Source organism: Leptinotarsa decemlineata, unplaced genomic scaffold, assembly GCF_025532065.1.
Source record: "Leptinotarsa decemlineata unplaced genomic scaffold, Ldec_3_MD MMD2_tig00000505_RagTag_RagTag, whole genome shotgun sequence".
Taxonomy (NCBI): Eukaryota; Metazoa; Arthropoda; class Insecta; order Coleoptera; family Chrysomelidae; genus Leptinotarsa; species Leptinotarsa decemlineata.
In genome coordinates, this window is record NW_027412549.1 from 10,529,860 (window position 1) to 10,554,117 (window position 24,258).

Here is a 24,258-nt window from a genome sequence, read left to right on the forward strand (position 1 = left end):
AATGAGAAAAATGACATCATGAGATTAATTGAAATTTACGGAAATCATTATTTCAAATTCGTGCACAAAAATGCATGAATTGTGGAGTTTCAAATCTTTAAATACTCCTTTCGATAAAAGACGCTACTTCTCTCTATGATATTGAATATACTCCTTTCGATAAACGACGCTACTTCTCTCTGCAATATTGAACATCGAACACTTCACTTTGCCTAACTCAATTATTTTCTGAATTGCCGATGAGAGATTTCCTTTTACTTGTTCCAACATTCAAGTCGGCCAGCGGTCAACACTTAATCACTTTCGAGTTACTTTTTGGCAGTGGAGTTGATTGCCAGAATTGAGAACGAATAAAGTGAAGTGGAAATATCCCATTCGTGATTAGAAGACTTAGTTCCGGAAAAGCTCTTATATGGGAGAATTGAGACCTTAGTACTATGGTTGCCTATCAAAATGTAATACAAGTCATGCGTGTCCAAACAATTGGCACTAGAAATCTTATTCAATAATACTTTTCTTTTGATTATCATCATTTCCAAATGATTACAGATTGGGAATTTTTCGGTGATTACTGTTTCATGATCAACCTGCAATTCGATTCATTTTAGTTATTTAGACTGAAACAATATCAAAAATTTGCAAAGAGTTGAAATAAGCCAATGCACCAGAGGTTTAAGATAAATCTATATCCTGCGTTTTTATAGTCTGCAGCCTCATGTGAGTTCTTGTCATCTCTTCATACCGTCTTATTTTCCGTACAAGGTCTCGGACAAGCTCTCTCTATCCCTTTGTTTACATTTTTCACAATCTAGTATATTTACCAGATCTCATCATGTTCATTATGGACTCATTTTCTCATCTGGTCTCGTACGAATATGTTTGAGACCCTTACAGTTTGTTCAGGACCCATATATATGGAGTAGGTACCGTGTTCAGTATGTACACTGGTCAGTCTTTTCATTGTCCGTAATTTCTGAGTGTCTTGACACCCAATATAGAGATACTCTATTGATGGTCATGTTGCATTCTACTTTGTAAGATCCTCCCTCAATATCCAAGAAAGAAACTTGAATCACTTTCTTGTTCTTGCAAGTGTAAGACCCAGCATAAAGCCGCTTCCGGTAACATACCTGTACGTAGATTGATGTGTTGGAAAACATATTCTCACTGTGCATATCAGAAAGTTTCATTAATATTTTATTCAAGGCTTCCGTCAAATCTCGTCCGCTTTTCACAGGTTTTGAAATTGAATAGACTCGTACTGAATATGTATCCCAGAGAAGATATGCCTCTAAAGGGAACAAAAGAAATAGTTCGTTCCTTTCTGCAGCATTTCTGGATAAATTATGTTCAGTCCTAGTGAATTATGTGACTAAATGGATTTAGAAACTTGTTACCGCTCCTCTACGAGTTACAATTGGTGGGCTGTTCACTATAGAAAAGAAGGGGTGAGTTCGGTGATTTATTTATTTGAGCGATAGGTAAACTGAAATTTCCAAAGTTCCCAATTATACTCAAACAAACGAAATGAAATAGAACAGACAAGCCACAATGAAATATTCAAGTCACAAGACAGAGAAAAAACCGTTGAGCATAGATGACTATTCAATTATTTTCTGAGTAGTTGAATAAAATGATGCTAGAAGTAGTAGTATAACTGATTCGATACTATCAGAAGTTCCAGGAATAATAGGTAAACTAGATGGCCCATAGATTAAAGTGAAATTCTCCAATCCTAAGAAAACTGAAAGGGCCACAAACAACCAAATAGTTCAAACGGATGGTTCGAACAGATGGAACAACCAACACATGGTGGTGCTCTGAACTGGAAAACCTCAGAAAGACAACGGGAACGACATTTAACAAGGCAAAACGTACAAGACTTGAAGATTACTGGTGTATATATCAAGCCAACCTCAGAGAGTTCGAAAACGTAAGCAGACAAAAACAAAGAGAAGCCTGGAGAGCCTATTGTGAGGCAGTCGAAGACTTTCCACTAGCTTATAGGCTACGAAAGGCACTCTTAAATGACCACCACAAGAGTATCGGCAACCTGACGAGGGTAAATGACGAAAGTGCAGTCAACCTCCAGGAGAGTGCTGAAGTTCTTATGGAAAGTCACTTCCCAGGTTCTGTCTTTCCTGAAACGACGAACTGTACGGATGTACCAACAACATCCTCACAATACGACTAGCAATCTGCTAGTGCAGTAATTGATGATGATAATATAAGATGGGCTATATCGGGGTTTTCCCCCTCCAAGTCACCAGGACCTGACGGTATAAGACCAGCCCTACTTCTGGGGACTGGGGACTGTACATTTTTATGCCGCATCTGTTTGGAATATTCAGAGCATCTCTAGCTTTGAGGTATATTCCCAGTAAGTGGAGGGAAGTAAGAGTAGTATTTATATCCAAACCAGGTAGGATGGACTACAGCCTACCAAAAGCATTCCGACCAATTAGTCTCACATCGTTTTTCTTAGAAACTATGGAGAGGCTATGTGAGCGGTACATAAAAGATGAAGTACTAGTTCACAACCCACTTCATCCAAATCAGCAAGCATTTACTCCGGAAAGGTCTACTGATTCGGCCCTTCACCATGTGGTTGGCAGAATCGAGAGATCATTGGACAACAAAGAATCCACCCTGGATATATTCATAGATATCGAGGGAGCGTTTGATAAAACAACCTTTCCAACAATTAACCAGCAACTACACTCCAGAAACATATCCCTGGTATAAGTAGAATGGATACTCAAGATGCTCTCTAGTAGAGCAATACGTATTAGTAATAAGTATTATTTCTTTACTGAGTGTACTCTCTAAAGTGATCGAAAAAATAATGACTATCAGACTTAACAACTATCCCAATAAATTCCACTTATTAACCCTTTCTCAACACGGTTTTAGAGAAAAATTCTTCACTGAAACTGCTACAATTGAACTGATACAATTTATTGATGATGAATTAAGTAGTAAAGATTTTGTTCCGTTCCGTTCCGTTCCGTTCCGTTCCGTTCCGTTCCGTTCCGTTCCGTTCCGTTCCGTTCCGTTCCGTTCCTTTCCATTCCAGTCCATTCCATTCCATTCCATTCCATTCCATTCCATTCCATTCTATTCCATTCTATTCTATTCTATTCTATTCTATTCTATTCTATCCTATCCTATCCTATCCTATCCTATCCTATCCTATCCTATCCTATCCTATCCTATCCTATCCTATCCTATCCTATCCTATCCTATCCTATCCTATCCTATCCTATCCTATCCTATCCTATCCTATCCTATCCTATCCTATCCTATCCTATCCTATCCTATCCTATCCTATCCTATCCTATCCTATCCTATCCTATCCTATCCTATCCTATCCTATCCTATCCTATCCTATCCTATCCTATCCTATCCTATCCTATCCTATCCTATCCTATCCTATCCTATCCTATCCTATCCTATCCTATCCTATCCTATCCTATCCTATCCTATCCTATCCTATCCTATCCTATCCTATCCTATCCTATCCTATCCTATCCTATCCTATCCTATCCTATCCTATCCTATCCTATCCTATCCTATCCTATCCTATCCTATCCTATCCTATCCTATCCTATCCTATCCTATCCTATCCTATCCTATCCTATCCTATCCTATCCTATCCTATCCTATCCTATCCTATCCTATCCTATCCTATCCTATCCTATCCTATTCTATTCTATTCTATTCTATTCTATGCAGGATGTGTGAACAGAAAGATGAGACTCTCAGGCATGTCCTATGCGAGTGCCCAGAGTTATAGTCAATAAGAGAGTGTGTGTTCGGCGAGTCTTGGCCTACACCTGCTGATATAAAGGAGATGTATCCCAGTGACCTGTCCACCTTCCTGGAAAGGACAGGATGGACGATGAACTAGGAGAACTCCTCGGGAGGATGTATAATGGATCACAGGTGGCCTAAGTGCTGTGGGCTTACACTCACACTCCCTACAGGAAAAATAATGATTATGTCAGGTCAGGTCAATGGCCGACTTAAAGAAGCCAGAAACAAAAGTGAGGGAATCATTTCACTGAAGAACTGACAAAAAAGTTTGAATACTGAAACGCAGTTTTATATGTCAGAAGCGGACATATAAAACCAATCATAACTCACGTTAACGATACTCAATTTCCGATTCTTTCTGACTGAATGTCTATCAATTTTTGTCGGAAAAAAAAATTCAATAATATTCACATATATAATTGAATATATTCACAACATGAGAAATATTAGTCTCTCATTTGAAACGATTGAGTGGAGATTCTCAACCGATGACTTGGAGTTGAAGTTCAGTGAAATTTTACTCACTACACTAGACTCAGGTAGCTGGTCAATAGGTGGCCCTAATAGTGGACAATTGGTACAATTTGACAAATTATTTCGATAATTTTACAAACAATTGTTAGATTTAGATAGATTGCTGCCTGAAAACAGGAAGTTGGCGTATTGCGGGCAATATAAATCAGAGCTGAGATCGTGACAGAGTGTTCGTTATTAATTATACATAGTTAAGTGTTTTTCTGAGCTTCAGTGTTTCTTGTGCTATTCAGGTGAGCTGGAGCTAAAATTTCAAAAGTGGTTTTTGAACACCAAATACCTTTGATGTGCTAAATCTGGTACAAATAAAAAATTTGACAGGTGTCAAATTCAGAAGAGGAATTTGACAGGTAGTGGTTTGTTCGATGGTTTCACAGGGTGATTTATGTATAGGTCTCAGTTTTAGTAGTAGTGATTAAGACAAACAAAATATTTGGTATACGCTCAGTTACGTCAGTTTGATTTGAATAAAATGAATACAAATCTAAGTGAATCTAATATAACGTATAATTTTCGCAGTCTCAACGATATTACTGAAGATATGAATAACGAGAAAATTCTTATTTCACGAATTGTTTGCCTTTATCAGCAGAAACAAGGAAAGTTTCGAAAGATTTCAGAAGAATAATGCAACTGAAAATTAATTCAGACTACAGCAGTAGTCAGTAGTCAACAGTGCAAAATAGAAATACGATGGTGGTATGTGGGAACAATTGAGGAAAAAAGATCAGAGGAAATTATTGCTTCATATTTTCATAACAAAATGAGACTATGTGGAAATTTGAATTTGACTTTCAGTGAAGGTGAAGTGGAAATTTGAAAAGGTTTGGTTCGAGCTAAAATAGAAGGGAGTTTAATAGTGAAAATTCACAATGATCAAGATGAATTATGGTCAGATGTTTCACTACTAAAGGAAAATTATGAAAAAAAATCACGAAAGAAATCAGGTTCAGAGAAAGTCATAGGAATGAAAATGATAGAGATAGAAGTAGTGACAAATGTTATAGTCTAGTACCAGCTGAAGCTCAATTCGTTGATATTATTTTGTATCCAACTTCCACTGAAGATGATTCTTTTGGTTAGAGTTACTAATTGCAACTTGGTAGAATCGAACGACAAACTTTAAATGAAACAATCTCCGTCATAGCTCAAGAGAGGGCTGTTGCCAACCAAACACACTCATGCTCATCAAATGCAGGGTTGCTAATGAAGTCGTAGTTCCAGTTGAGAATTCAGATGAACTCAGACTTGCCACAATAGAGAAACATCAGAAGTTGGAGAAAATATCATAACAGCTGACATGTTGAACATTGAACAAGAGACTGGTTAGAATATAATTGAAAGGGAGCTACGTTGTACGGATTTAATACAAATGGACATTGTTAATAATATCAAACCAATCACAAGCAAACCATATAGAGCTTTCAAAAGAGACAATCGAAAATATTATCCAAAATTGTAGTGGTAATGAAGTTGTTACAGACACTGAGAGTTCTTATGCAAGTCCAGTGATTTTAGTACCCAAAAAATCAGGTGAAACACGACTAGTGGTCGATTATAGACACTCAAATAAATAAACTGAAAAGTCCATATATCCTATTCCATTAGTTGGAATAGGATATATGGACTTATTTTACACCTAAGATCTTGCTCATGGTTATTCACAAGTACCATTGACTGTATATGAAGAAGCCAAAACTGCATTCATAACTCCATATAAACGAGGTAAGTTTGAAAGAATGTATTTTGGTCTATCCAATGCTCCATTTGGAATCTTCAAAGTCATGGTATTAGGTCCGCGAAGAAATAATGACTGACAAGGATTTCAGTGACGGTCAGTGAATAGAAGAATTTGTTGTATTGAGTGGGATCACTAAATTCTGTTAGGATAGGTCGAATATGATTTGAATAGCTTGTTGCCTGGAATTTGATGGGGGATTTGTGTCAATGTATATCAGAGTCAAGATCGTGGTAGAGTGAAGTGTTTTCGGAGCTTTAGTTTTCCTCGTGCCATCCAGGTGAGCAAAAGCTCCCACAAATGCGGTCGTCCAAGACTATCCGTGAAAACTCTACTGAGCTGAGGCTCCTTACGCCTTCTATCAATAATGATAGCTATTCTTTCATGAACTTGATGTGACAGTCTTACCTGGAAATAAATTAAATTCCCAACAGTGTCAACCTAAACAAAAATATACAGAGAAAAAAGAAACATTTGGAAAGGAGATGAAGTCAGACAACAACTGGACGAACATCAGCTAACGGGTGCATTGAAAATTATCATAATATATTTTTCAGGTCAAAAAGAACATACATCATAACTTTCCATTCATTTTCAGGCGGCCCACTCTCGCGATTGACAAAGATCGAGTCCGAGAGATATTGTTGGCTGGTTGCTAATCAGCTTCATGACAGATGACTGACAGGCAATACATATTTCGATAATTTTCTTCAATCAAGCTGATCCAATGATGAGTTCTTTCTGACTGATTTTCTCTGTTGTGACTACTCATATGTCTCTGGTACAACACTTGTTCAATGGCAAAACATATCACCGTTCTTATATATATCAAGAGTTCTGATATGGAAGCAACATCGAAATTATCGTGAAGTTCCCTTACCACATCGATTGGCTGTACTGCTCTCATTAGGAGTCAGATGTATAACTCCTGAAGTATTCCTCTTCGTGATCGTGCTCATGGTTTATTCAGTTCTCTAGAAAATTATCCACTTACATAGTGCCCACTATTTACATAAAAACATAGCTCTTCAACTGACTCTCACAAGATCAGTATCTGCCGTTTTTATGTTTGTTTTTTTCGGAACCCTCAGGTACCTGCGCTTTCATTATAACGGATCATTCATAGAAGAGAATGTTTTTATTTGCTTCACAGTCGCCATTCAATGCTAGTCTACCGTGAACACATTTCAAATGTAAAAGTCCACGTCTACGGGAAAAGTATATTCGTAGAACGAACAATTCGCTTATTGTGCTTATTCTAGCCGCGAAAAGCATTCTAAACTCATCTCCTGCGACTAGCGTTGTTCCATCCTGAAGAGAGTATGAGAGGAGGCAGGTGTGCTTCAATCTACCGGAAAACTGGAATTTACATACAGCTCATGATTGGAGAAACAATGGAGAAAATATAATTGAAACTTTCTATGTTTTTTACCACCTTTATCTGTAACTAACGTTACTGCCATTTTTGTCCTATAAGGACATTTTAAAACTTATACATTAAATTCATCTGTGGTAAAAAACATATAAAGTTTCAATTACCTTTTTTTCATTATGATTTCCTACCACGTAGAAACGGTTACTCCATCAATTTATTGATTGGAGAAACAGTGGCAGAATGGTCATCTGGTACAAAAATAACCTGCAAATACACCACATGAGCTCAGCTTGCATTTGCTCAGAAGCATTGCATATCACTTTAGTGAACCCGCTCCACTGAAACATCTAGTTATTCTATACTCGAAACGGAGTTGGTAACTTTGAGAACGGATGGGTTTTAGGACAATTTCCTCATCTTCAATTTGTTCATTATCGCTATTATTCGTTGGGCTTGGGAGTATAACTATGATATTCTCGTAGACTCAAAGCATTAGGTCACTTAGTTGTTTTGTGTGGACAACCCAAAAATGTATACTTCATACTCTAGAGAATATGGCCTATATTGGTCATTGGAGAACATTAGACACATGCTATCAAAATAGAAGTAGAAATATTGAAATCACTAAAAAATACACTCGGAATTAGCGTTTCAATAAACATTTTATCTAATAACGTTAGAAAGTGATTGGCATTACTTTTATTCCATCACAGTTTTTTTCTATTAAATCATAGTCTCTACCACTTATATATTATTCCAACATGATTGGTATGTACTATAGATGTAAGGTTTTTGAGAGCAATTGATACAGGTTGAACAAAATTTTAATGGAGTTACTGATCGAAAAAACTGTGAAAGAAGTGCCATTATCAGTTTCTTGATACTTGGTAGTTTTCCTTGCCACACGGAATATTTGAAAACATGTTTCATGTCTGCAAACGTGAAAACATACAGGCTGATTATGCTCTAACTCGGAATGAACGTTGTTCCTAAAATACCTTCGTTTTATGAAACGCTAAGGGTAAAACATTTTCGAAAGATAACAGATATCGATATTGTCCCTCTTTGTTTCTTCGGGCCATCTCAATTTCCCTTCTTCTCATCCTCCATTTCAAACGACTTCCCCTGTCCTAGATCCATGGTGAAACACTTCGGTACGTGTTTTTCCATCATTTTCGCGGGAAGTCCTTACTTTGATTATAATTAAAAGTACAGTTCGCTGTGAACGCCCGGAAGCTTTAGAATTTCGTATCAATTCCACATTAATTGGTTGTCTGTTACTTTCACACCGTCGTATTGCTAATTTTCCGAACGGGTGAATTCAAATCTCTGATGAGTTCAAGGGTCAGAGATGACTGAAAAAGGAGAAGTAATTTGTGTTGTTTCAGTATATTAAATGTATTTTCACATTATTCTTGGCATGGTGTTGTCCTTCTTCCACGATTCCGGATATGATATTAATTTTAAAGATGGCATGCACTGCCATCGGACTGTCCAAGCCATTTCATGAGCTACATTCGAGTTGACGCTCGATCGGGTGGGTGTTGCTTCCTATGTAACTAACAAACTAATTCATGAATCTGATTGCACCTTCCAAAAGGGTTTTTACTGGTATCTTCCTAATGATGTGGGAAATGCTGTTCCTCAGTGGTAGGATATAGTTTCGAAATGTAATAATGTCCTTGGAACACTTTATTAATCCCAACTTGAATTCAGCTATGATGATTCAAAGACAGTGAACCATAGAAAAATCAGTTAGACAATGTGTATCATTCCCGCTGAAATCTAACAACTGTCTAGTTACATTTTTCAATACATAAATAACTCAGATGAAATAAATACCAACATTCCTACGGAAAACGAACGTTGAAAAGATTTTGGAAAAACACAAACTCAAGCCATACAGGACCAGAAGAGGTCTTCAACTCAAGACCAGGAGGTTTTGAACGATAGCAGGAATCGAATATAAAAGATATAATTTCAATAAATTTTGGTTGGGATATATTGCACTTGCTTTCTATCCTAGGCCATATTATCTCAATACTGGCTATTATGAGCTCTAGAGGTATATTAGTGAAAAGAGACACTACGTCAAGACTCATTAGCTGAAAATCTGGTTGTGATTGTTTTTCGTTGAAGAAAGTAGAAAATTCAAATGAATCTTTGACGTAGTACTCGTTATTGAAATCATTCGCATCAGTTAGAATATCTGTAATCATTTTAGTTATTTTACTACTGGGTGCATTGAGAGATGATATTATGGGTCTAAGAGAACTAGTTGGCTTGTGAATTTTAGGAAGACCAAATATTTTGGGCATTGTGAATTGTAAATTTTAAATGACTTTGCCTCTTCTTCATTCAACATTTTCAATGATTCCAAGTTTCAGATGAGTTCGTTAGATTTTTGTTGAATAGTTGAAGTTGGATCTCTTTGTAAAATTTCATATGTATTACCATCTTCTAATAACTGATTGGATATCTCTAGGTATTTTTCTTTTTTCATAATTACAGTAACATTTCCTTTGTCAGATTTGGTTATGATGAGTTGATGATTTTTGAAAAATTATTTGGTTTTATTGAATATTTTGTCTGAAAAATGATGATTATTTTTGTTATTTTGAAAATGGTTGGTTATTAAATTTATGATTTGAGCTCTAAATAGATCATTATTTTTATTGGTTGTATCATATGATATGCTTCTACATCAGATAATAATTTTGGTATAGAAATATCAATTGTGTTAGGTTCTATACTGAATTTTGATTCCAATGCTAATGGAGAGAAAACGTCATCTGGTATTTCTGAATTTGATAAGTTTTTTATCCAATTATCTTTGATTTTTATTGAATTAAATTTTTTTGATTTCAAATTATTTAATTTATTGATATTTTTTCTTTTAATTATATTGAATAATTCATCGTAATGGAAAACTTGTCTCTCTGTGAAATCTAACCAAATATTTCTAGGAAATTTATTTGAAATTTGTAATGATAGATCTTTAATAGACTTCTCTAAAAAATGCAAATTATTATGTGTTAATTTAATTTCTAAATTCAACATCTTTTTCTTCAAATTTGAATTGAAATTATTAAATCACCGAAACTTTTACCATCATGTATCTCGATCAGCAAATTAATTTTTTTAGAGCGCCCGTACACGAACCACATTTTGCGGTCGGATCGACCACACAATTGCAGTCGCGTTCCAGCGAACTCAAGCCGCTCATAAGAAATACTGTACTACACGTACACAGGCGTCCACAAAAGTCTGCAGTCAACTTGCTGTTGATCTCCGCCGAGATGTCATCGCGACATCCGCCGTACACTAACCACAAACTTGCAGTCTTACCCAACCGCGTACACCGTGGTGTACTTTTTCTCATATTGGTCTCACAGCATTCAATTTTTGATGTCAGTTGCCTCAACTGCAAGCTCGATTTCTATGACCGCAAGTCGACCACAAAAATGTGGTTGGGTCAACCACGAAGTGCAGTCAACGTGACCACAATGTTGTGGTTGCCTCAACTGCAAATATGTGGTCAGTGTACGGCCGGACTTAGTGTTATTACTAATATGAGTGGGTATCACATTATGTTCTCCGCACTTTAGTAAAAATATTCTTCGGTTTCTGATAGCTGCAAATTTTTTATTTAGGTTGGTCCAAGACTTGAGATTTTTAACCATTTCTTTTCCAAAATGTCTTCTTATTTCTTGGAAAAAATAATTTCTTCAATTAGTAGGAATAAATTTCAGCGACTGTGAGTAGTTATGTTTTTTCTTTGGTTTCGTGGGTTCAGCAGTCAAATAATGTGAAAAAACTTTCGAAAAAACGGTTTTTATTTACAATATTTGCCAAGCTTTCGCTTCATTTTGAAGCTTCTTCACGGCTATCTAAAATACAATTTGGTTCAATTTTAACAGAAAAAAGGTTAATATTGATACTTACAGTAAATTTAAGAAAGAATATATAAGAACACTGTAAAAAATAATTGTAGAAAGTTTGTGAAAAATGTTTGTCAAAAGATTGAATTTAAATTGACTTATTACTTGTCAAAATTGATATAACTTTTGTTTAACAATTTTGAAAAACAAATAGTTGATGTTCATGGAAATATATAGTTATGTTTGATTTATAACACAAACATTGTAAATAAAAACCGTTTTTTCGAAAGTTTTTTCACATTATTTGACTGCTGAACCCAAGAAACTGGGGATGAGGGAGGCGCGTTTTATATTCAGTATCAGCATTGCACTCGTGCGGAGCAAGAGCGGATCGCTAGTCAACTTATATGTTTGATTCTTCATTTCATACATATTTTTACTAACCTTGGCCGCATCTGTTTGTCTGTATCCTATGTATTCAGAAACCACCGAATGAGGTTTCATACGATTTCCGGCAATTTGTTCGGTGCTTTTTTTATAGATGTGCTACGGAAGCCACAATATACTATTGCAGGTTACAAAAGAATACAATATTTACAAAAAATACATTGGAATTTTATATATATATATATATATATATATATATATATATATATATTTATATTTATATATATATATATATATATATATATATATATATATATATATATATATATATATGATGTGTTGTTCTTCCGGGTGTTCATCCGTTGGGTACTATTCGATAGTCGACGTTTCGCCATCATCTCAGATGGCATTATCAAGACGAGTTACTGCTTCGCTTCGAGAGGTGTAACTGCGAAGCAGTAACTCGTCTTGATAATGCCATCTGAGATGATGGCGAAACGTCGACTATCGAATAGTACCCAACGGATGAACACCCGGAAGAACAACACATCATATTCTACCATCCGTGAAAACCTACATTGTAATATATATATATATATATATATATATATATATATATATATATATATATATATATATATATATATATATATATATTTATATATATATATATATATATATATATATATATATATATATATATATATATATATATATATATATATATATATATATATATATATATATATCTTTGATATCAATTTTATATATCATAAATAATTCGATCAATGCTGAAATGAATGTGTTTGAATTTCCATAATTTTCACAGAAATGATCTATGGTCAACAGTTTTAATTTGGTTTTAAACTGTTTACTCATTATCGATTTCACATTATCCACCATCAAGCCATATTTCACCTTTCACTTTTGTGTATTATTCTAGCCATTAGCGATAATGGCAAGGAAATTACAATTACGCTCAAACTCTCCATTAGGGTACAGATGAATAAGCAAACTTACTATTCCAAGGTCAATCTATTGGGTGGAAATACATTGAAAGGTTCTGAACGTGTTTTGGATCCAATTCATTTTTTATATGAACAACTCAAACAGTTTTTAAGTATTGTCTTCTAATTATCCTGAGCAGAAATTTATACATTTTTTCTTCATATGCTAGGAATCGTATATCGCTGTTAATCTTGAGCTCGTTGAATATTGTCATTCGTGAAGGAGCGTCAGATGGTTTATGGAAAAACACATTTCCTCAAAAGACCTGACAACTGGTATGTTGTTTCACAAGTTACCTGGAACATACTTTTATTTAAAAATGTTAATATTTTACACATTTCAGTTATTGAATGAAGTCAATAAAGTTCCTCGAGGTACTGAATTGTTGAAATTTCACACAATTTACACGAATATATAAGTTTCCAGAACTTTTCGCCAGCAGACCGAAAGCTTCACAGAGGAAAGGAAAAAGTAAGTAAGTGAAGGTGGCATTGAATCAAATATTGTCCATTCGACTTCAGAAGTGCCAAAAAAAATTGTTTGGAACTATGAAGCTCATATATGAATGGAAAATTATCGAAAACACCACGCTGGTGTTATGGTCGAATATATTATTGAACATCTCACGTGATGATTGTGAAAAAACTGGGGTTGAAGAAGGATGCTACACCTAAAATTGAGAATCAAAATTCAAACAAAACCTAAATTCATTTCTGGAGTGAATTTGAAAGCTGACGTAAATACCTTAATGTTGTCAATAATGGCAATGCAATGAAGCAAGAAATAAATGTATCATTTAGCATCAGCATCATATCAGAGGACACATGGTACTCATTAGTAAAATTACAATGCACTTAGTTCAATGAGGAATATTGTCAAAAATGCAAATGGCCAAAAATTTAAATAATCTCCAAGACCGAATAACGAAGTTTGGTTTGTGGGACATTCATATCAGTTCTATTTGTTACCGCCATATATTGCCATCAATAAGCAGAAAGTGCGGAATATCAAAAAATTTCAAAATTAATTTTGTGTTTTTTTTGTTTCAATAACACATCTGGTTTAAAATGACCAGTAACGTATACATTGTTACATTTTGTTGAAGGAAAATCAAATAGACCCCAAGAGTGACTATTATTACTCCAGTTGAATACTTCGAATGAGCGAATGATGAATTCAACAAAATTGAGAGACTCACTTCAATCTCATTTTTTACCACTTTCACTCATGTCTGTTGTTGAAATCTTAGAATTCCACCCAACTCACACGAATTTGAAAATATTGACATTTGAAAACAATTCAGAATTGAATAAGGGTGATGACATCTCTCCTCACGAAGACGATACGGCACAAACGTGTCAGTGGTAAACTGGTAAACTTGGTAAACTGGAAAATAGTGAAGATGAAATTACACATCGATAAGAACAAGACAGTTTTTTTCAACAATGTTCGAAATTCATAATCTAGACTGTCATTCTTTCATCACCAATGAAAAATTGGAGATGTGGAGATGTAAAATATGTCTGTTCAAAATATGTTTTTCCGTTAATCAGCTGTCGCCCCCATACGAACGATAACCCTCAGAAGTCTAGAAACTTGTCGAGCTAAGGACTAACAAGGTCTTACCTTTTAACGTGTGACTCCTAACATCGAATGATGCTTCAATAAGCCCTACTTCTTCGCACTTAAAGGGCATATTTATGAAAAATCAACTTTCAGCCATTCCTCATCACAATAGAATGGATATTAACTAACGATACGTATTATCATGTTGTCCCAATTATAACAATTGATGGTAACTGCTCAAAAAGGATGCTCAGTACTATAGTCTATCCAGAAATGAGAGAAACTACAGCGTCATAAATAGATATTCCTTTGTATTGAAACGTTCGTTAAAGGCCATAGTAGAGGGGTTAGTCTTAGTCACAGTTATATTATTCAGAGCGCGTTTAATAAAAAGCTATTCAACATGGAAGCCAGTTGTTCAGGAAACGTGAAGTGTCCGAAACTGTCAGCATCAAACATAAATGATAAAACAAATTGTTATGAAGCTTCATAATTCTTTATCCGCCCAAAATGAAAAGTTAGGGGAAATAGTGCAAAAATTCGCGAGTATGACCGGTGTCAATAGATCCACAATTTTGGAATTATTGAGGAATTCAAGCAGCTTTCATTACTTACTAATTATCTTTCATAAATATACGAACAATCTCACACGACCTGAAACCAAATTTAGGCAAGCATAAATTAAAATACTCAGTTACGAAAGTGAAACTCTGTAATATGTATGTAATTGGAATTTCAACTCAAAAACATGTAGGCATTTTTATAAACTCAGGGGATCTAATATGAGAGAAATGAGGGAATTAAATTAGAATCGAATACAGATCTCAGTTTTTTGTATTAATTTACTTTCACATTAACTCTGCTTTGTTTGGTAGGAATTTGTTTCGAGAACCTGTAGCCTGAAGCCAAAATAAAACTTAACTCCTTCGGTTAACTTCTTTGCCAACAAACAATAACAAAACTGAGTTTGAGTTTGTATAAATCCTACGTAACCACGATTCCGTTCATTTCTGTTTTATTTCATCTGATCAAAATGGAAATATCCTGTTGAAATAAAATGAGGAAAGTTAGTTTTGTGTTGATTATACTTATCAAAATAAAAAGGGATTATTGTATTTCTTCGGATGCCTTTTCACAATATCCGCATTCATAATCTATTTTTGATGAGGAAGCCTGTATTATCATTGAGAATCTGTTAATATAGAACTTCTGAAAATGTCAATTTCAATCACCAAAATCACACAATTATTGAGATGTTACTTATTTCAAGAGCAAGTTTCATAGATATTATATTCTTGTTTATTTTCATAGATAAATCTCGCTACTTGTTTTTATATCATGTTCATTTCATAATTCAATGAATTGTGGGGGTTGATTTGATATGTTCTTGATTTTTTTCTTTCGAGCATGTTAATGAGTACATATGTTCAGAAATATTTTGTTCACTTGAATTTTTATTTCAGTTATCGCCAGACATGTTCCCCAGTCTCTTCATTTCATTGAATTCGTCATTGTTGCTAGATCAATCCCTACAACTTTCATTCAAGGATCACCCAACTGACCAGGTTATAACTATTTGAAACTGCTAGGGAGGTCATTCAGTTTTCGCCATTTCTAAAATTTTTAGGCCGTCTCAGACTGACATCCTTCTATTTTTTGTAATATCTTCCGTAAATCGTTTCATTTGATCCCCCTTTCATGGAAGTGTTAAAAAATAACTGGTCTGCCATATATGATCCAGAGTGACGTCAAGTTATATTTTGTATTCTTTTCAGCGAAAGCACATGTCACTTTGCTCATTGTGTTTCGTCCATCAATACCTTTTATTTGATACCCATCTGTATTTGTAGAGTAGGGAGGGTGAGTATAGGCCCACAGCACTCAGGCCACATGTGACCCATTGTACATCCTCCCGAGGAGTTGTCCTCCTAGGTCATCGTCCATCCTGCCCTTTCCATCGACAGATGTAGGCCAAGACTCGCCCAACACTTTCTTATTGACGATAACTCCGGGCACTCGCATAGGACAAGCCTGACAGTTTCATCTTCCTGTTCATATATCCTGCATAGAGGTGTGTCCACTAGCCCCATATTATGAAGGTCTTTCCTTAGTTGCCAGTGGCCAATCAGAAATTCTACTGTTAATCGTAGGTTTTTCCTGGTCATTGCCAGATATTTCTTCGACGCCAGCTTCCCAGGGTCTCTTAGAGTGATCCTGGCAAGACTGCATCCTTTGATGCCATCCTGTCTCTTTAGGGATTGAGCATGGGTGTGACATTTGACTAGTTCGGCAATTATGGAAGTCATCAGGCCGTAGGTATCACTGGGTCCTTAAATTCTTAGTCCAGCCGCTTTTTTGGATTGAAGGTCGGCCCCTCCTGTCATGCCCTTCAACCCACCTCGAAATGATGTTATTATCTACCAAGGCTTTGAATAAATCTTGGTGGCACTCTGGTACTAGCCCTTAGTTAACACGTTGTCTGTTCAAGGCTGATAGGTCTTGTCTACTATCAGTGCAGATTGTTATATCTCTTCAAGCCCATTTCATTCGATATCCATATCAGATACTGTGAAAACGATAAATCAACATTTCGTAACGTCCGCCATATAGGATTGAAAATAGCGACGTAATCGTGGATTGTCACAGGAACAAAACGTGTCTGTTCAATTTTACCTCATTCGAATGCTAGGGGTGGGTAAAATTTAACTTGCAAGATTACATACACCGGGAAAGGTGAAACTAAATGAAAGCTGGATAAAAATTGTGGGATCGAAATAATTCATTTTAATTTTTCATTTTGAGTAAAAGTTTTTCCAACAAATTTATGTGAGTGAGTTTAATCTTTCTCTTGAAGATGATCACTTGGTAATTGAAACACGTGTAGAGGTGTTGAAAATAACGGTTTGGTGTTGGGACTAAACTCCAGTAATATTCATTACTACACCAAAGGTTCCAAACACTGCATCACAAGTACTCAATATATCACATATCAGGTACAAGCTGAATTGTAATGGTGGCGGCTGACATAGAAACATTTTCTTGAAAATGAAATGATGATTTGACAAAACGTAAAAAAATTAAACCGTGTCATCCATATGGTCGAGTAGAGATCCCTTTTTTCTACTGTATTCTCAAAAATATTCAAGTATATTGATATGATGATACAGCCTAAATAATTCGCATCAAATGAAGATTCACCTAATTGAAAATGATTACTTTGTTACAGGTCCCAACACGAAAACAACGATAGCTATTTTGAACTGTCTTTTGGCAAGACAATTATGCTTTGAAGATGCATCTTGTTCGGCCATACTAGAAATAATTCCAAGAGTGTGTGGTCCGGAAGTAGGTGAGTTTATATCAGTATAAGACAATGAGGCCATGCTTCCAAACCATATTTTGGAATGTCGAAATCTGACAGTAGTGATTAAAATGTGAAATGATTCAATATAGGTAACCCATAGCCTTCATTCACTGTTGAAAGTTTCTTCAGTTACTCAAGTTTCCACTTCTCATATAATCAGTTGGAGCACTACAGTGAGCAATTCAGAACTTTTCATCGAGTCATCTTCCTCCTCCACATAATATTATAGATATTCGAAAAGTACTGTAAGCTTTCTGTTGACCGAAAATCCATTATATTAGATAATCAAAATGCAATTTCAACATTTACTATTAATTCTATTTCTGCGTTTGACACACGAAATTCAGACAATGTGAATTAAACAGTAGAATGCTCTGCCGCAGGGTTAACCAAACAGCGATATACTTCATAACATTTGAATTGTAATCGTGGTTAGCGGGTTATATGTTCGTATGCATTACCATAATATGGTACTAACCATACTTGTCAACAAAAGTTAATGGGATTTCTCATCGGATAATCGATCCTTATATAGCAGAAACTGTTTCGGAGTTCGGAGTTCTGAAAATTATCCTACCGAAAGAGATAAAAATAATCATTGTGGTTATATTGATTGTTAGGAGTACCTTCTTGTTCAATTATTGACCCATTAATTTCTTAAAATTCATATCGAACATACGATATGGAAAAATAACTGTTGTCTAATTTCTAATGAGATTTTTATCTCTGTTATGACTTATTAAATCATTCTCAAGTTTACCTGAATTCAATGAAAACTTTGTTGTTACGGCAGGGAAGGTGCTACGAAACACCACTAACAAGTGGTCATTGTAACAAAGTAGAAAAAAACTTTACTCCATCGCTCCACCACTTTTCAAACTGAAAAAAAGGAACCGAAACGTCATGATTGTTTGAGGAACTCACTACTACATTGTGATAATTGAACTTCATTTAATTTCAATTCATGGAAAATATCTGGAGGAAATATTCAATGTCAGCATAGGGGATGAAGAAGTGAAAAATGGTACAGATTGCTCTGACAGTATCGAATAAATAAATTATCAAGTGAGAGACATAATACCCATGCATTGATATAGCCATAAATATGAAAATTTCAGCTTTTTGACCACCTCAGATCTGTGTATTTCGTTTGGAATGATTTCTGTTTTCGGGAAGAATATAGATTCTAGAATACCAAAAACAAGATCTTGATATCCCGAGAGATACTTCGGTTAACACACCTAAATTAACACTACTGTCACTTCGAAAGAAACTGATTGATGACAAGGCACTAGAGCTACCAGAGGTAGCACTTCACTTCTGCATATGTGAAATACGGAAAAGAAGGAAGAGATGGGTCATAGGTCATAGTGAACTATGAAAACTGAGAAAATAAGTTCCATTCCAACATCACAGTAAACTAAGAGCTAGTGCAAAAGTAGCCTGTGAAGTAATGAGTACAAAAGAATGATATTCACAGTAGAAAGAAATAAAATTGAATTAAATATTGAATTCAACATAGTAATGAGGATGATGATAATAGTAATACTAATAATAACTCTCCGCGACAAGTATCAACACAAACTTCGAAATATGTGATCATCGAAACTGTCGGGAGAAAACAAAGTCGTTGCTTCGAATATGCTTGCCATTTCAATCTCACCCTATTCGTTTCGAGTAGTGGAATAGACTCGAGTGGAGCTATTTCAACTCGACGTAAACACTCCAAAAATGGTACATAGGATTTTGTATCCCAAATCATTGGTTCCACGGTTGCAGTTCCACCGATAATAGGGAGACCATGGACATCAAAGTTTGATGTGTACATGACAGAAGAAGTTCAGATCCTCATCTCTGCGTAGTCCTCGACCATGAGAGAGCAGAAATTTGAGCGTTTCCCTTCAGAGCAGCTCCCCGAGCGGCTGATGAACTCGGTTTGATTTTCAACACCGAACGAGGAAATTACAATTCTGTCGCGGAGTTTAAATCCATCTAGCAGAAAGCCCATATGATAGCTGCAGAGATCACTTCACTCCTGGGGTATTACAAAGCTAATGCTTCAATAACATTGAAGATCTCGGCTTATCAAAGCGCTTACCTCAGATCAATTGGGAAACTGAGGGCTTGCTCTCAACCTGCTAGGATGGTTTCTTCAATACTTCAGTCTACCGCAGTCGTGTGATGGGTATAGAGGTTCCTGACACTGCAAGACGCCTGAAGCCCCAATTCACTTGCTGTCAACAGCCCTGAGAGAGCTGAATAATCACCTTTCGCACTTCTTCGGTATTGACGAGACCTGATGTTGCTTAATGCTCTGAGAGATATTGGATCCGTTGTGGGAAATGGGAAATGCTGAATCTATTGAGAATTTTCAAATGTTTCAATTCAATTTGAACAAATCATTCAACAAGAACATACTAAAAGTAGTAAAATGAAAAAACATATTAGTCTATTTTTAAGTTTTTTTTTTTATATGTTTGAAATTCCTTTCCAACAGGAGAACCCAGTAACAGAAAATGCTATTATTACAGTATATATGAGTATATATGAAATAAATTTTAAAAATAATGGAATATAGAAATGTATAAAAGTAAGTGCTGAAATAAAGTATAAAATATTCAAATACGTAGAATTTCACAGATTTTTTCGAAGTTACTGCACAAAAAATTCAATGGTGATCGTAGCGTAACATTTGTGCGTGATGTTTCGCAATATAACTTCAGCTTGTGTCGACCTTCACTTCTTGGTACTGAGGAATTCATCTCCGGTGAGAGAACCGTACTGTCAATATTGTTGTTAAGTAATTTATTCAGGAATTTTATACCAAAAATAACTTTCCTATTTTCCAAAGATGCCATCAAATCCTATCAATGAAATGTTATGATCGATGCCTCATGTGGGGTATTGTCCATAAACTTTTAGACATAAGTATTTTAGGAACTTCCTCTGCACGCTCTCAATTGATGTTTTTGGTAGTCCTAAACTGGATTCCATAACACAGAGCCATATTCTAACTTAGATCTGGCAGACGCAAAATATAGCAATTGTCTCAGCAAGAATGGTGCGCCCTCAAATGAAATTAGTTCTCCTCAATTCGAGACAACCTCCGTCTTCTTTTTTCGGGTTGCCCTTAAATGAATACGCACCTCAAAGAAAGCTTTCCAAAATTCCACCTACACGACTATAAGTGGCCATATGTCGTTACAACGTGGTGCACGTTAGGCTTCGTAATGGAATATAGTGCCCTTATAGCATGTTAGCGATAGTTATCACTCGTTCGCTAAAAAGCCGCGTTCAGCGCCATGTTGGCGGCGGAAGGCTGCCAAGGGGGTGGTCAAAGGCCACGCGGGGCGAATGTCTGAAATCGATCGTTGCACGTAAGGGCAAGTAATACCTCTGCCATAAGATTTATTGATTGACCTGCGTGCATGTTTAACGGCGAATTATTCCTGAGACTATTCTTTAAATTAACCCAGCCATATTTGCGCTGCGCCCTGCACGATAAACGACTGTTTGAATAGCGGAGTTGCCAGGTTTCCTCTTTCAGTGAAATGAGATGCTGATTAGGGGAACTTCTTCGATGCACTTCGAAGTTTTCTTCAGAATGGATCGAAGTTCTCACTCGAGTAACTCCATTCAGAAATTACTGAGATAGATAGATAATAATTCTGACTTAATTTGCGTCACTGGCTAATTTTGATTATTCAGGTTGCAATTGCAACAAAGATGATATGAAGTGGAGTGATAGTAGGAAATTTAGTAATAATTTTAGAGGAAATGAATTGCATCTACCTAATAACTGAATATATTAATAATGATCATTATGATTGAATATTGTATTTGTCTTCGAATTATAGTTTTGAAAAACTTGTCGTGCAATATTCTCGTAGAAATAAGTACGGCTTATCAAATCTAGGAAAATACTTGAGAATTCCCAGACAAGGATGGTAACTAACACTCTTTAAGAAGTATTAGATTGATTCAAAAGTTCTATCTGTTTTATTGATATGTGTTTTTGTAGCTTCATATCTCAAAATATATTCATTTTACCGTGTCGTGGTATAGATTAATATAGAACTTTGTAATCTATACATTGATGCTGTTCATTTTTTTCTAAATTTTAATAGTTTGTCTCTTCTAAGCTTATTACCATATGATGTCGTTGCATGATTTTCAGCCAATTTTTCTTCACGAATTCAAATTGAAGCAAAATGCTACCAAAACAGCCAAAAGAATCAACCAGGCATTTGTCAGATAGTGTTGATGAACGCACTGTTCGACGTTGGTTTGCGAAATTTTGTTCCGGAGATTTTATCCTCGAAAATGAGCCTCGAAGATATTGACCTACAGTAATCCAAGACTCTGGTGAAGACTGACACATCACAAACGGTGGGTGGGATGGCGGCAGAACTAGGCATCAGCACTCATGCGGTTTATGTGGCTCATTACAAGGCGTTTATTCACCCTTCTAAGCTTGATACCGAACAGTTGTTGGACTACAGTATGAATGAACTACGATATCTAACAGGCCTTCTTACAGGTCACTGTCATTTGAAGCATCATATGCAGAGACTCGGACTATCGGAAGACAGTGTCTGTCGCCTCTGTTTGGAAAATGATGAAACAGCAGAGCACATATTTTGTGCCTGCCCCGCTGGGGACCGAATCAGGTTTTCAGAGTTCGAACTCTTACCGTCTGACCTGAAAGACTCACCATACAAACTAATCAGCCTCGTTAAGAAGCTGGGTTTATTTGATTGAGCGTGAATAGGTGTGAGCCACAATAAACCCTTGCGGGTTGCGTTGGAGGGTCGAATATACTCACTCACTTTGAACCTAACCTAACCTAACCTCATGCGGTTTTTGATGGATTTCAACGTAATGGAACGGTCAAAAAACTAGAAAATTGGATTCCCCACAATTTAAACGATCTACAGATCGTTTGAATCCTAAAGAAGAACAGACATTTCAAAGTCTCTTCTGCTTTGTTGCTTTTGCGCAACATATCAAACGATTGTTTTTCGGATCGTATCGTAACGTGTGATGGAAAATCGATTATCTACGACAACATAATACGTTCCCGCCAATAGTTGGACACCGATGATTCACCCAGGCACTTTCCAAAGGCAAAAAAGACTATAGTTACTGTATAATAGTCAGCGACTGGTGTGATACACTATAACTTTCTGCAACAAGGCTTGATCATCACAGCAGAGTCCAATTGAGAGCAAATATACCGAAAATTGCGTCAGCAGCAGCCAGCAATGATCAACAGTAGAAATCCGATCCTGCTCCACAACAACGCCCGTCCGCACGATTCACAAATCACCGTCTGAAAATTAAACGGAATGAGCGTCGAAGTTACTTACACTCCATAATAATCAAATCAATCAAAAATGTACTTCAATGTCGAAGAAATAAAATATTATTGACAAAGCGTAAATAAATAAATGGAAAAATACAAAGTCTAACGCTTACATGTAGACATGACATATGATTCTTCAAAGCAGTTGAAAATTGATTCACATCAACGTCTCAGTCGATATAACCTCAAAGATTCAGGATAGCTTAGGTCAGGTCCAAAGTGAGTGGATCTATTCGACCTTCCACCACAACCCGCAAGGGTTTATTGTGGCTCACACCTATTCACACACGAACCAATAAACCCAGCTACTTAACGGAGTCGATTAGTTTGTATAGTGAGTGCTCTTTCAGGTCAGATGGTGAAAACCTGATTCGATCCCCAGCGAGGCTGCTGTTTCATCATTTTCTAAACAGAGGCGCCACACACTGTCTTCTGACAGTCCGAGTTTGTAAGAAGGCCTGTTAGACGTCCTAGTTCATCCCTACTGTAGTCCAACAACTGTTTGGTGTCAAGTTTCGAAGGGTAAATGAACGCTTCGGAGTGAAGCGGAAGATTCTGCCAAAAGTCCATAAATCTTCTTGCCATCCAGGTGTTCAATCTTTGTTTAGCAGAGCCTGAAGCGATGCCAATGACAGTTTCTGATCCGATGAAGCTGCTTACAGCAACCTTCTTTGCAAGGAAGTCAGCAGTCACATTGCCTTCCAGGCCAGTATGGCCAGGAATCCAGACCAGAGGCAATATGTTGAGTCTTCCTATTGAGGAGAGTCGTTTTTGGCAATTTGCTACCAATTTAGACGTTTCTCGGCGGGAGCCAAGAGCTTCCAACGCCGCTTGACTGTCCAAGAATATTTTCATTGACTTGTATATGAGGTTAGATTATTCCAATCTCTCCGCACACAATTCAATAGCATAAATTTCCACTTGAAATACAGTCGCATGGGTTCCTAGGCAGGCTGATATCTCTTTCCTGGGTCCGCGACTGAAAACACCTGCACCAGAACCGGAAGGTGTTTTCAATCCATATGTGAACCGACAACTATCTGCTCTTGATATTAAAAAAGGTTCAGATACTCAAAATCTGTCTTCAAAATATTCTTCCAAGCTATAATATACTCTCGTAAGTAAAAGTTTCTTTACACGTTCTTGAAATTTTTTTGAGTCTGTTATACTTTTCATTAAATATCTTCCAATTCTCAAATATCAAATATTTGGGTAATATTGAAG

General features: G+C 36.1%; 1 protein-coding gene across 1 annotated transcript in view; it reads left to right on the forward strand.

Moving 5' to 3' along the window:
- Positions 1-24,258, forward strand: part of Gfrl (Glial cell line-derived neurotrophic family receptor-like) — a 498,063-nt gene that overhangs the window by 187,677 nt on the left and 286,128 nt on the right. The window contains 1 exon segment of the mRNA XM_074173921.1: positions 17,532-17,654. Coding sequence (XP_074030022.1) covers positions 17,532-17,654 — 123 coding nt within the window.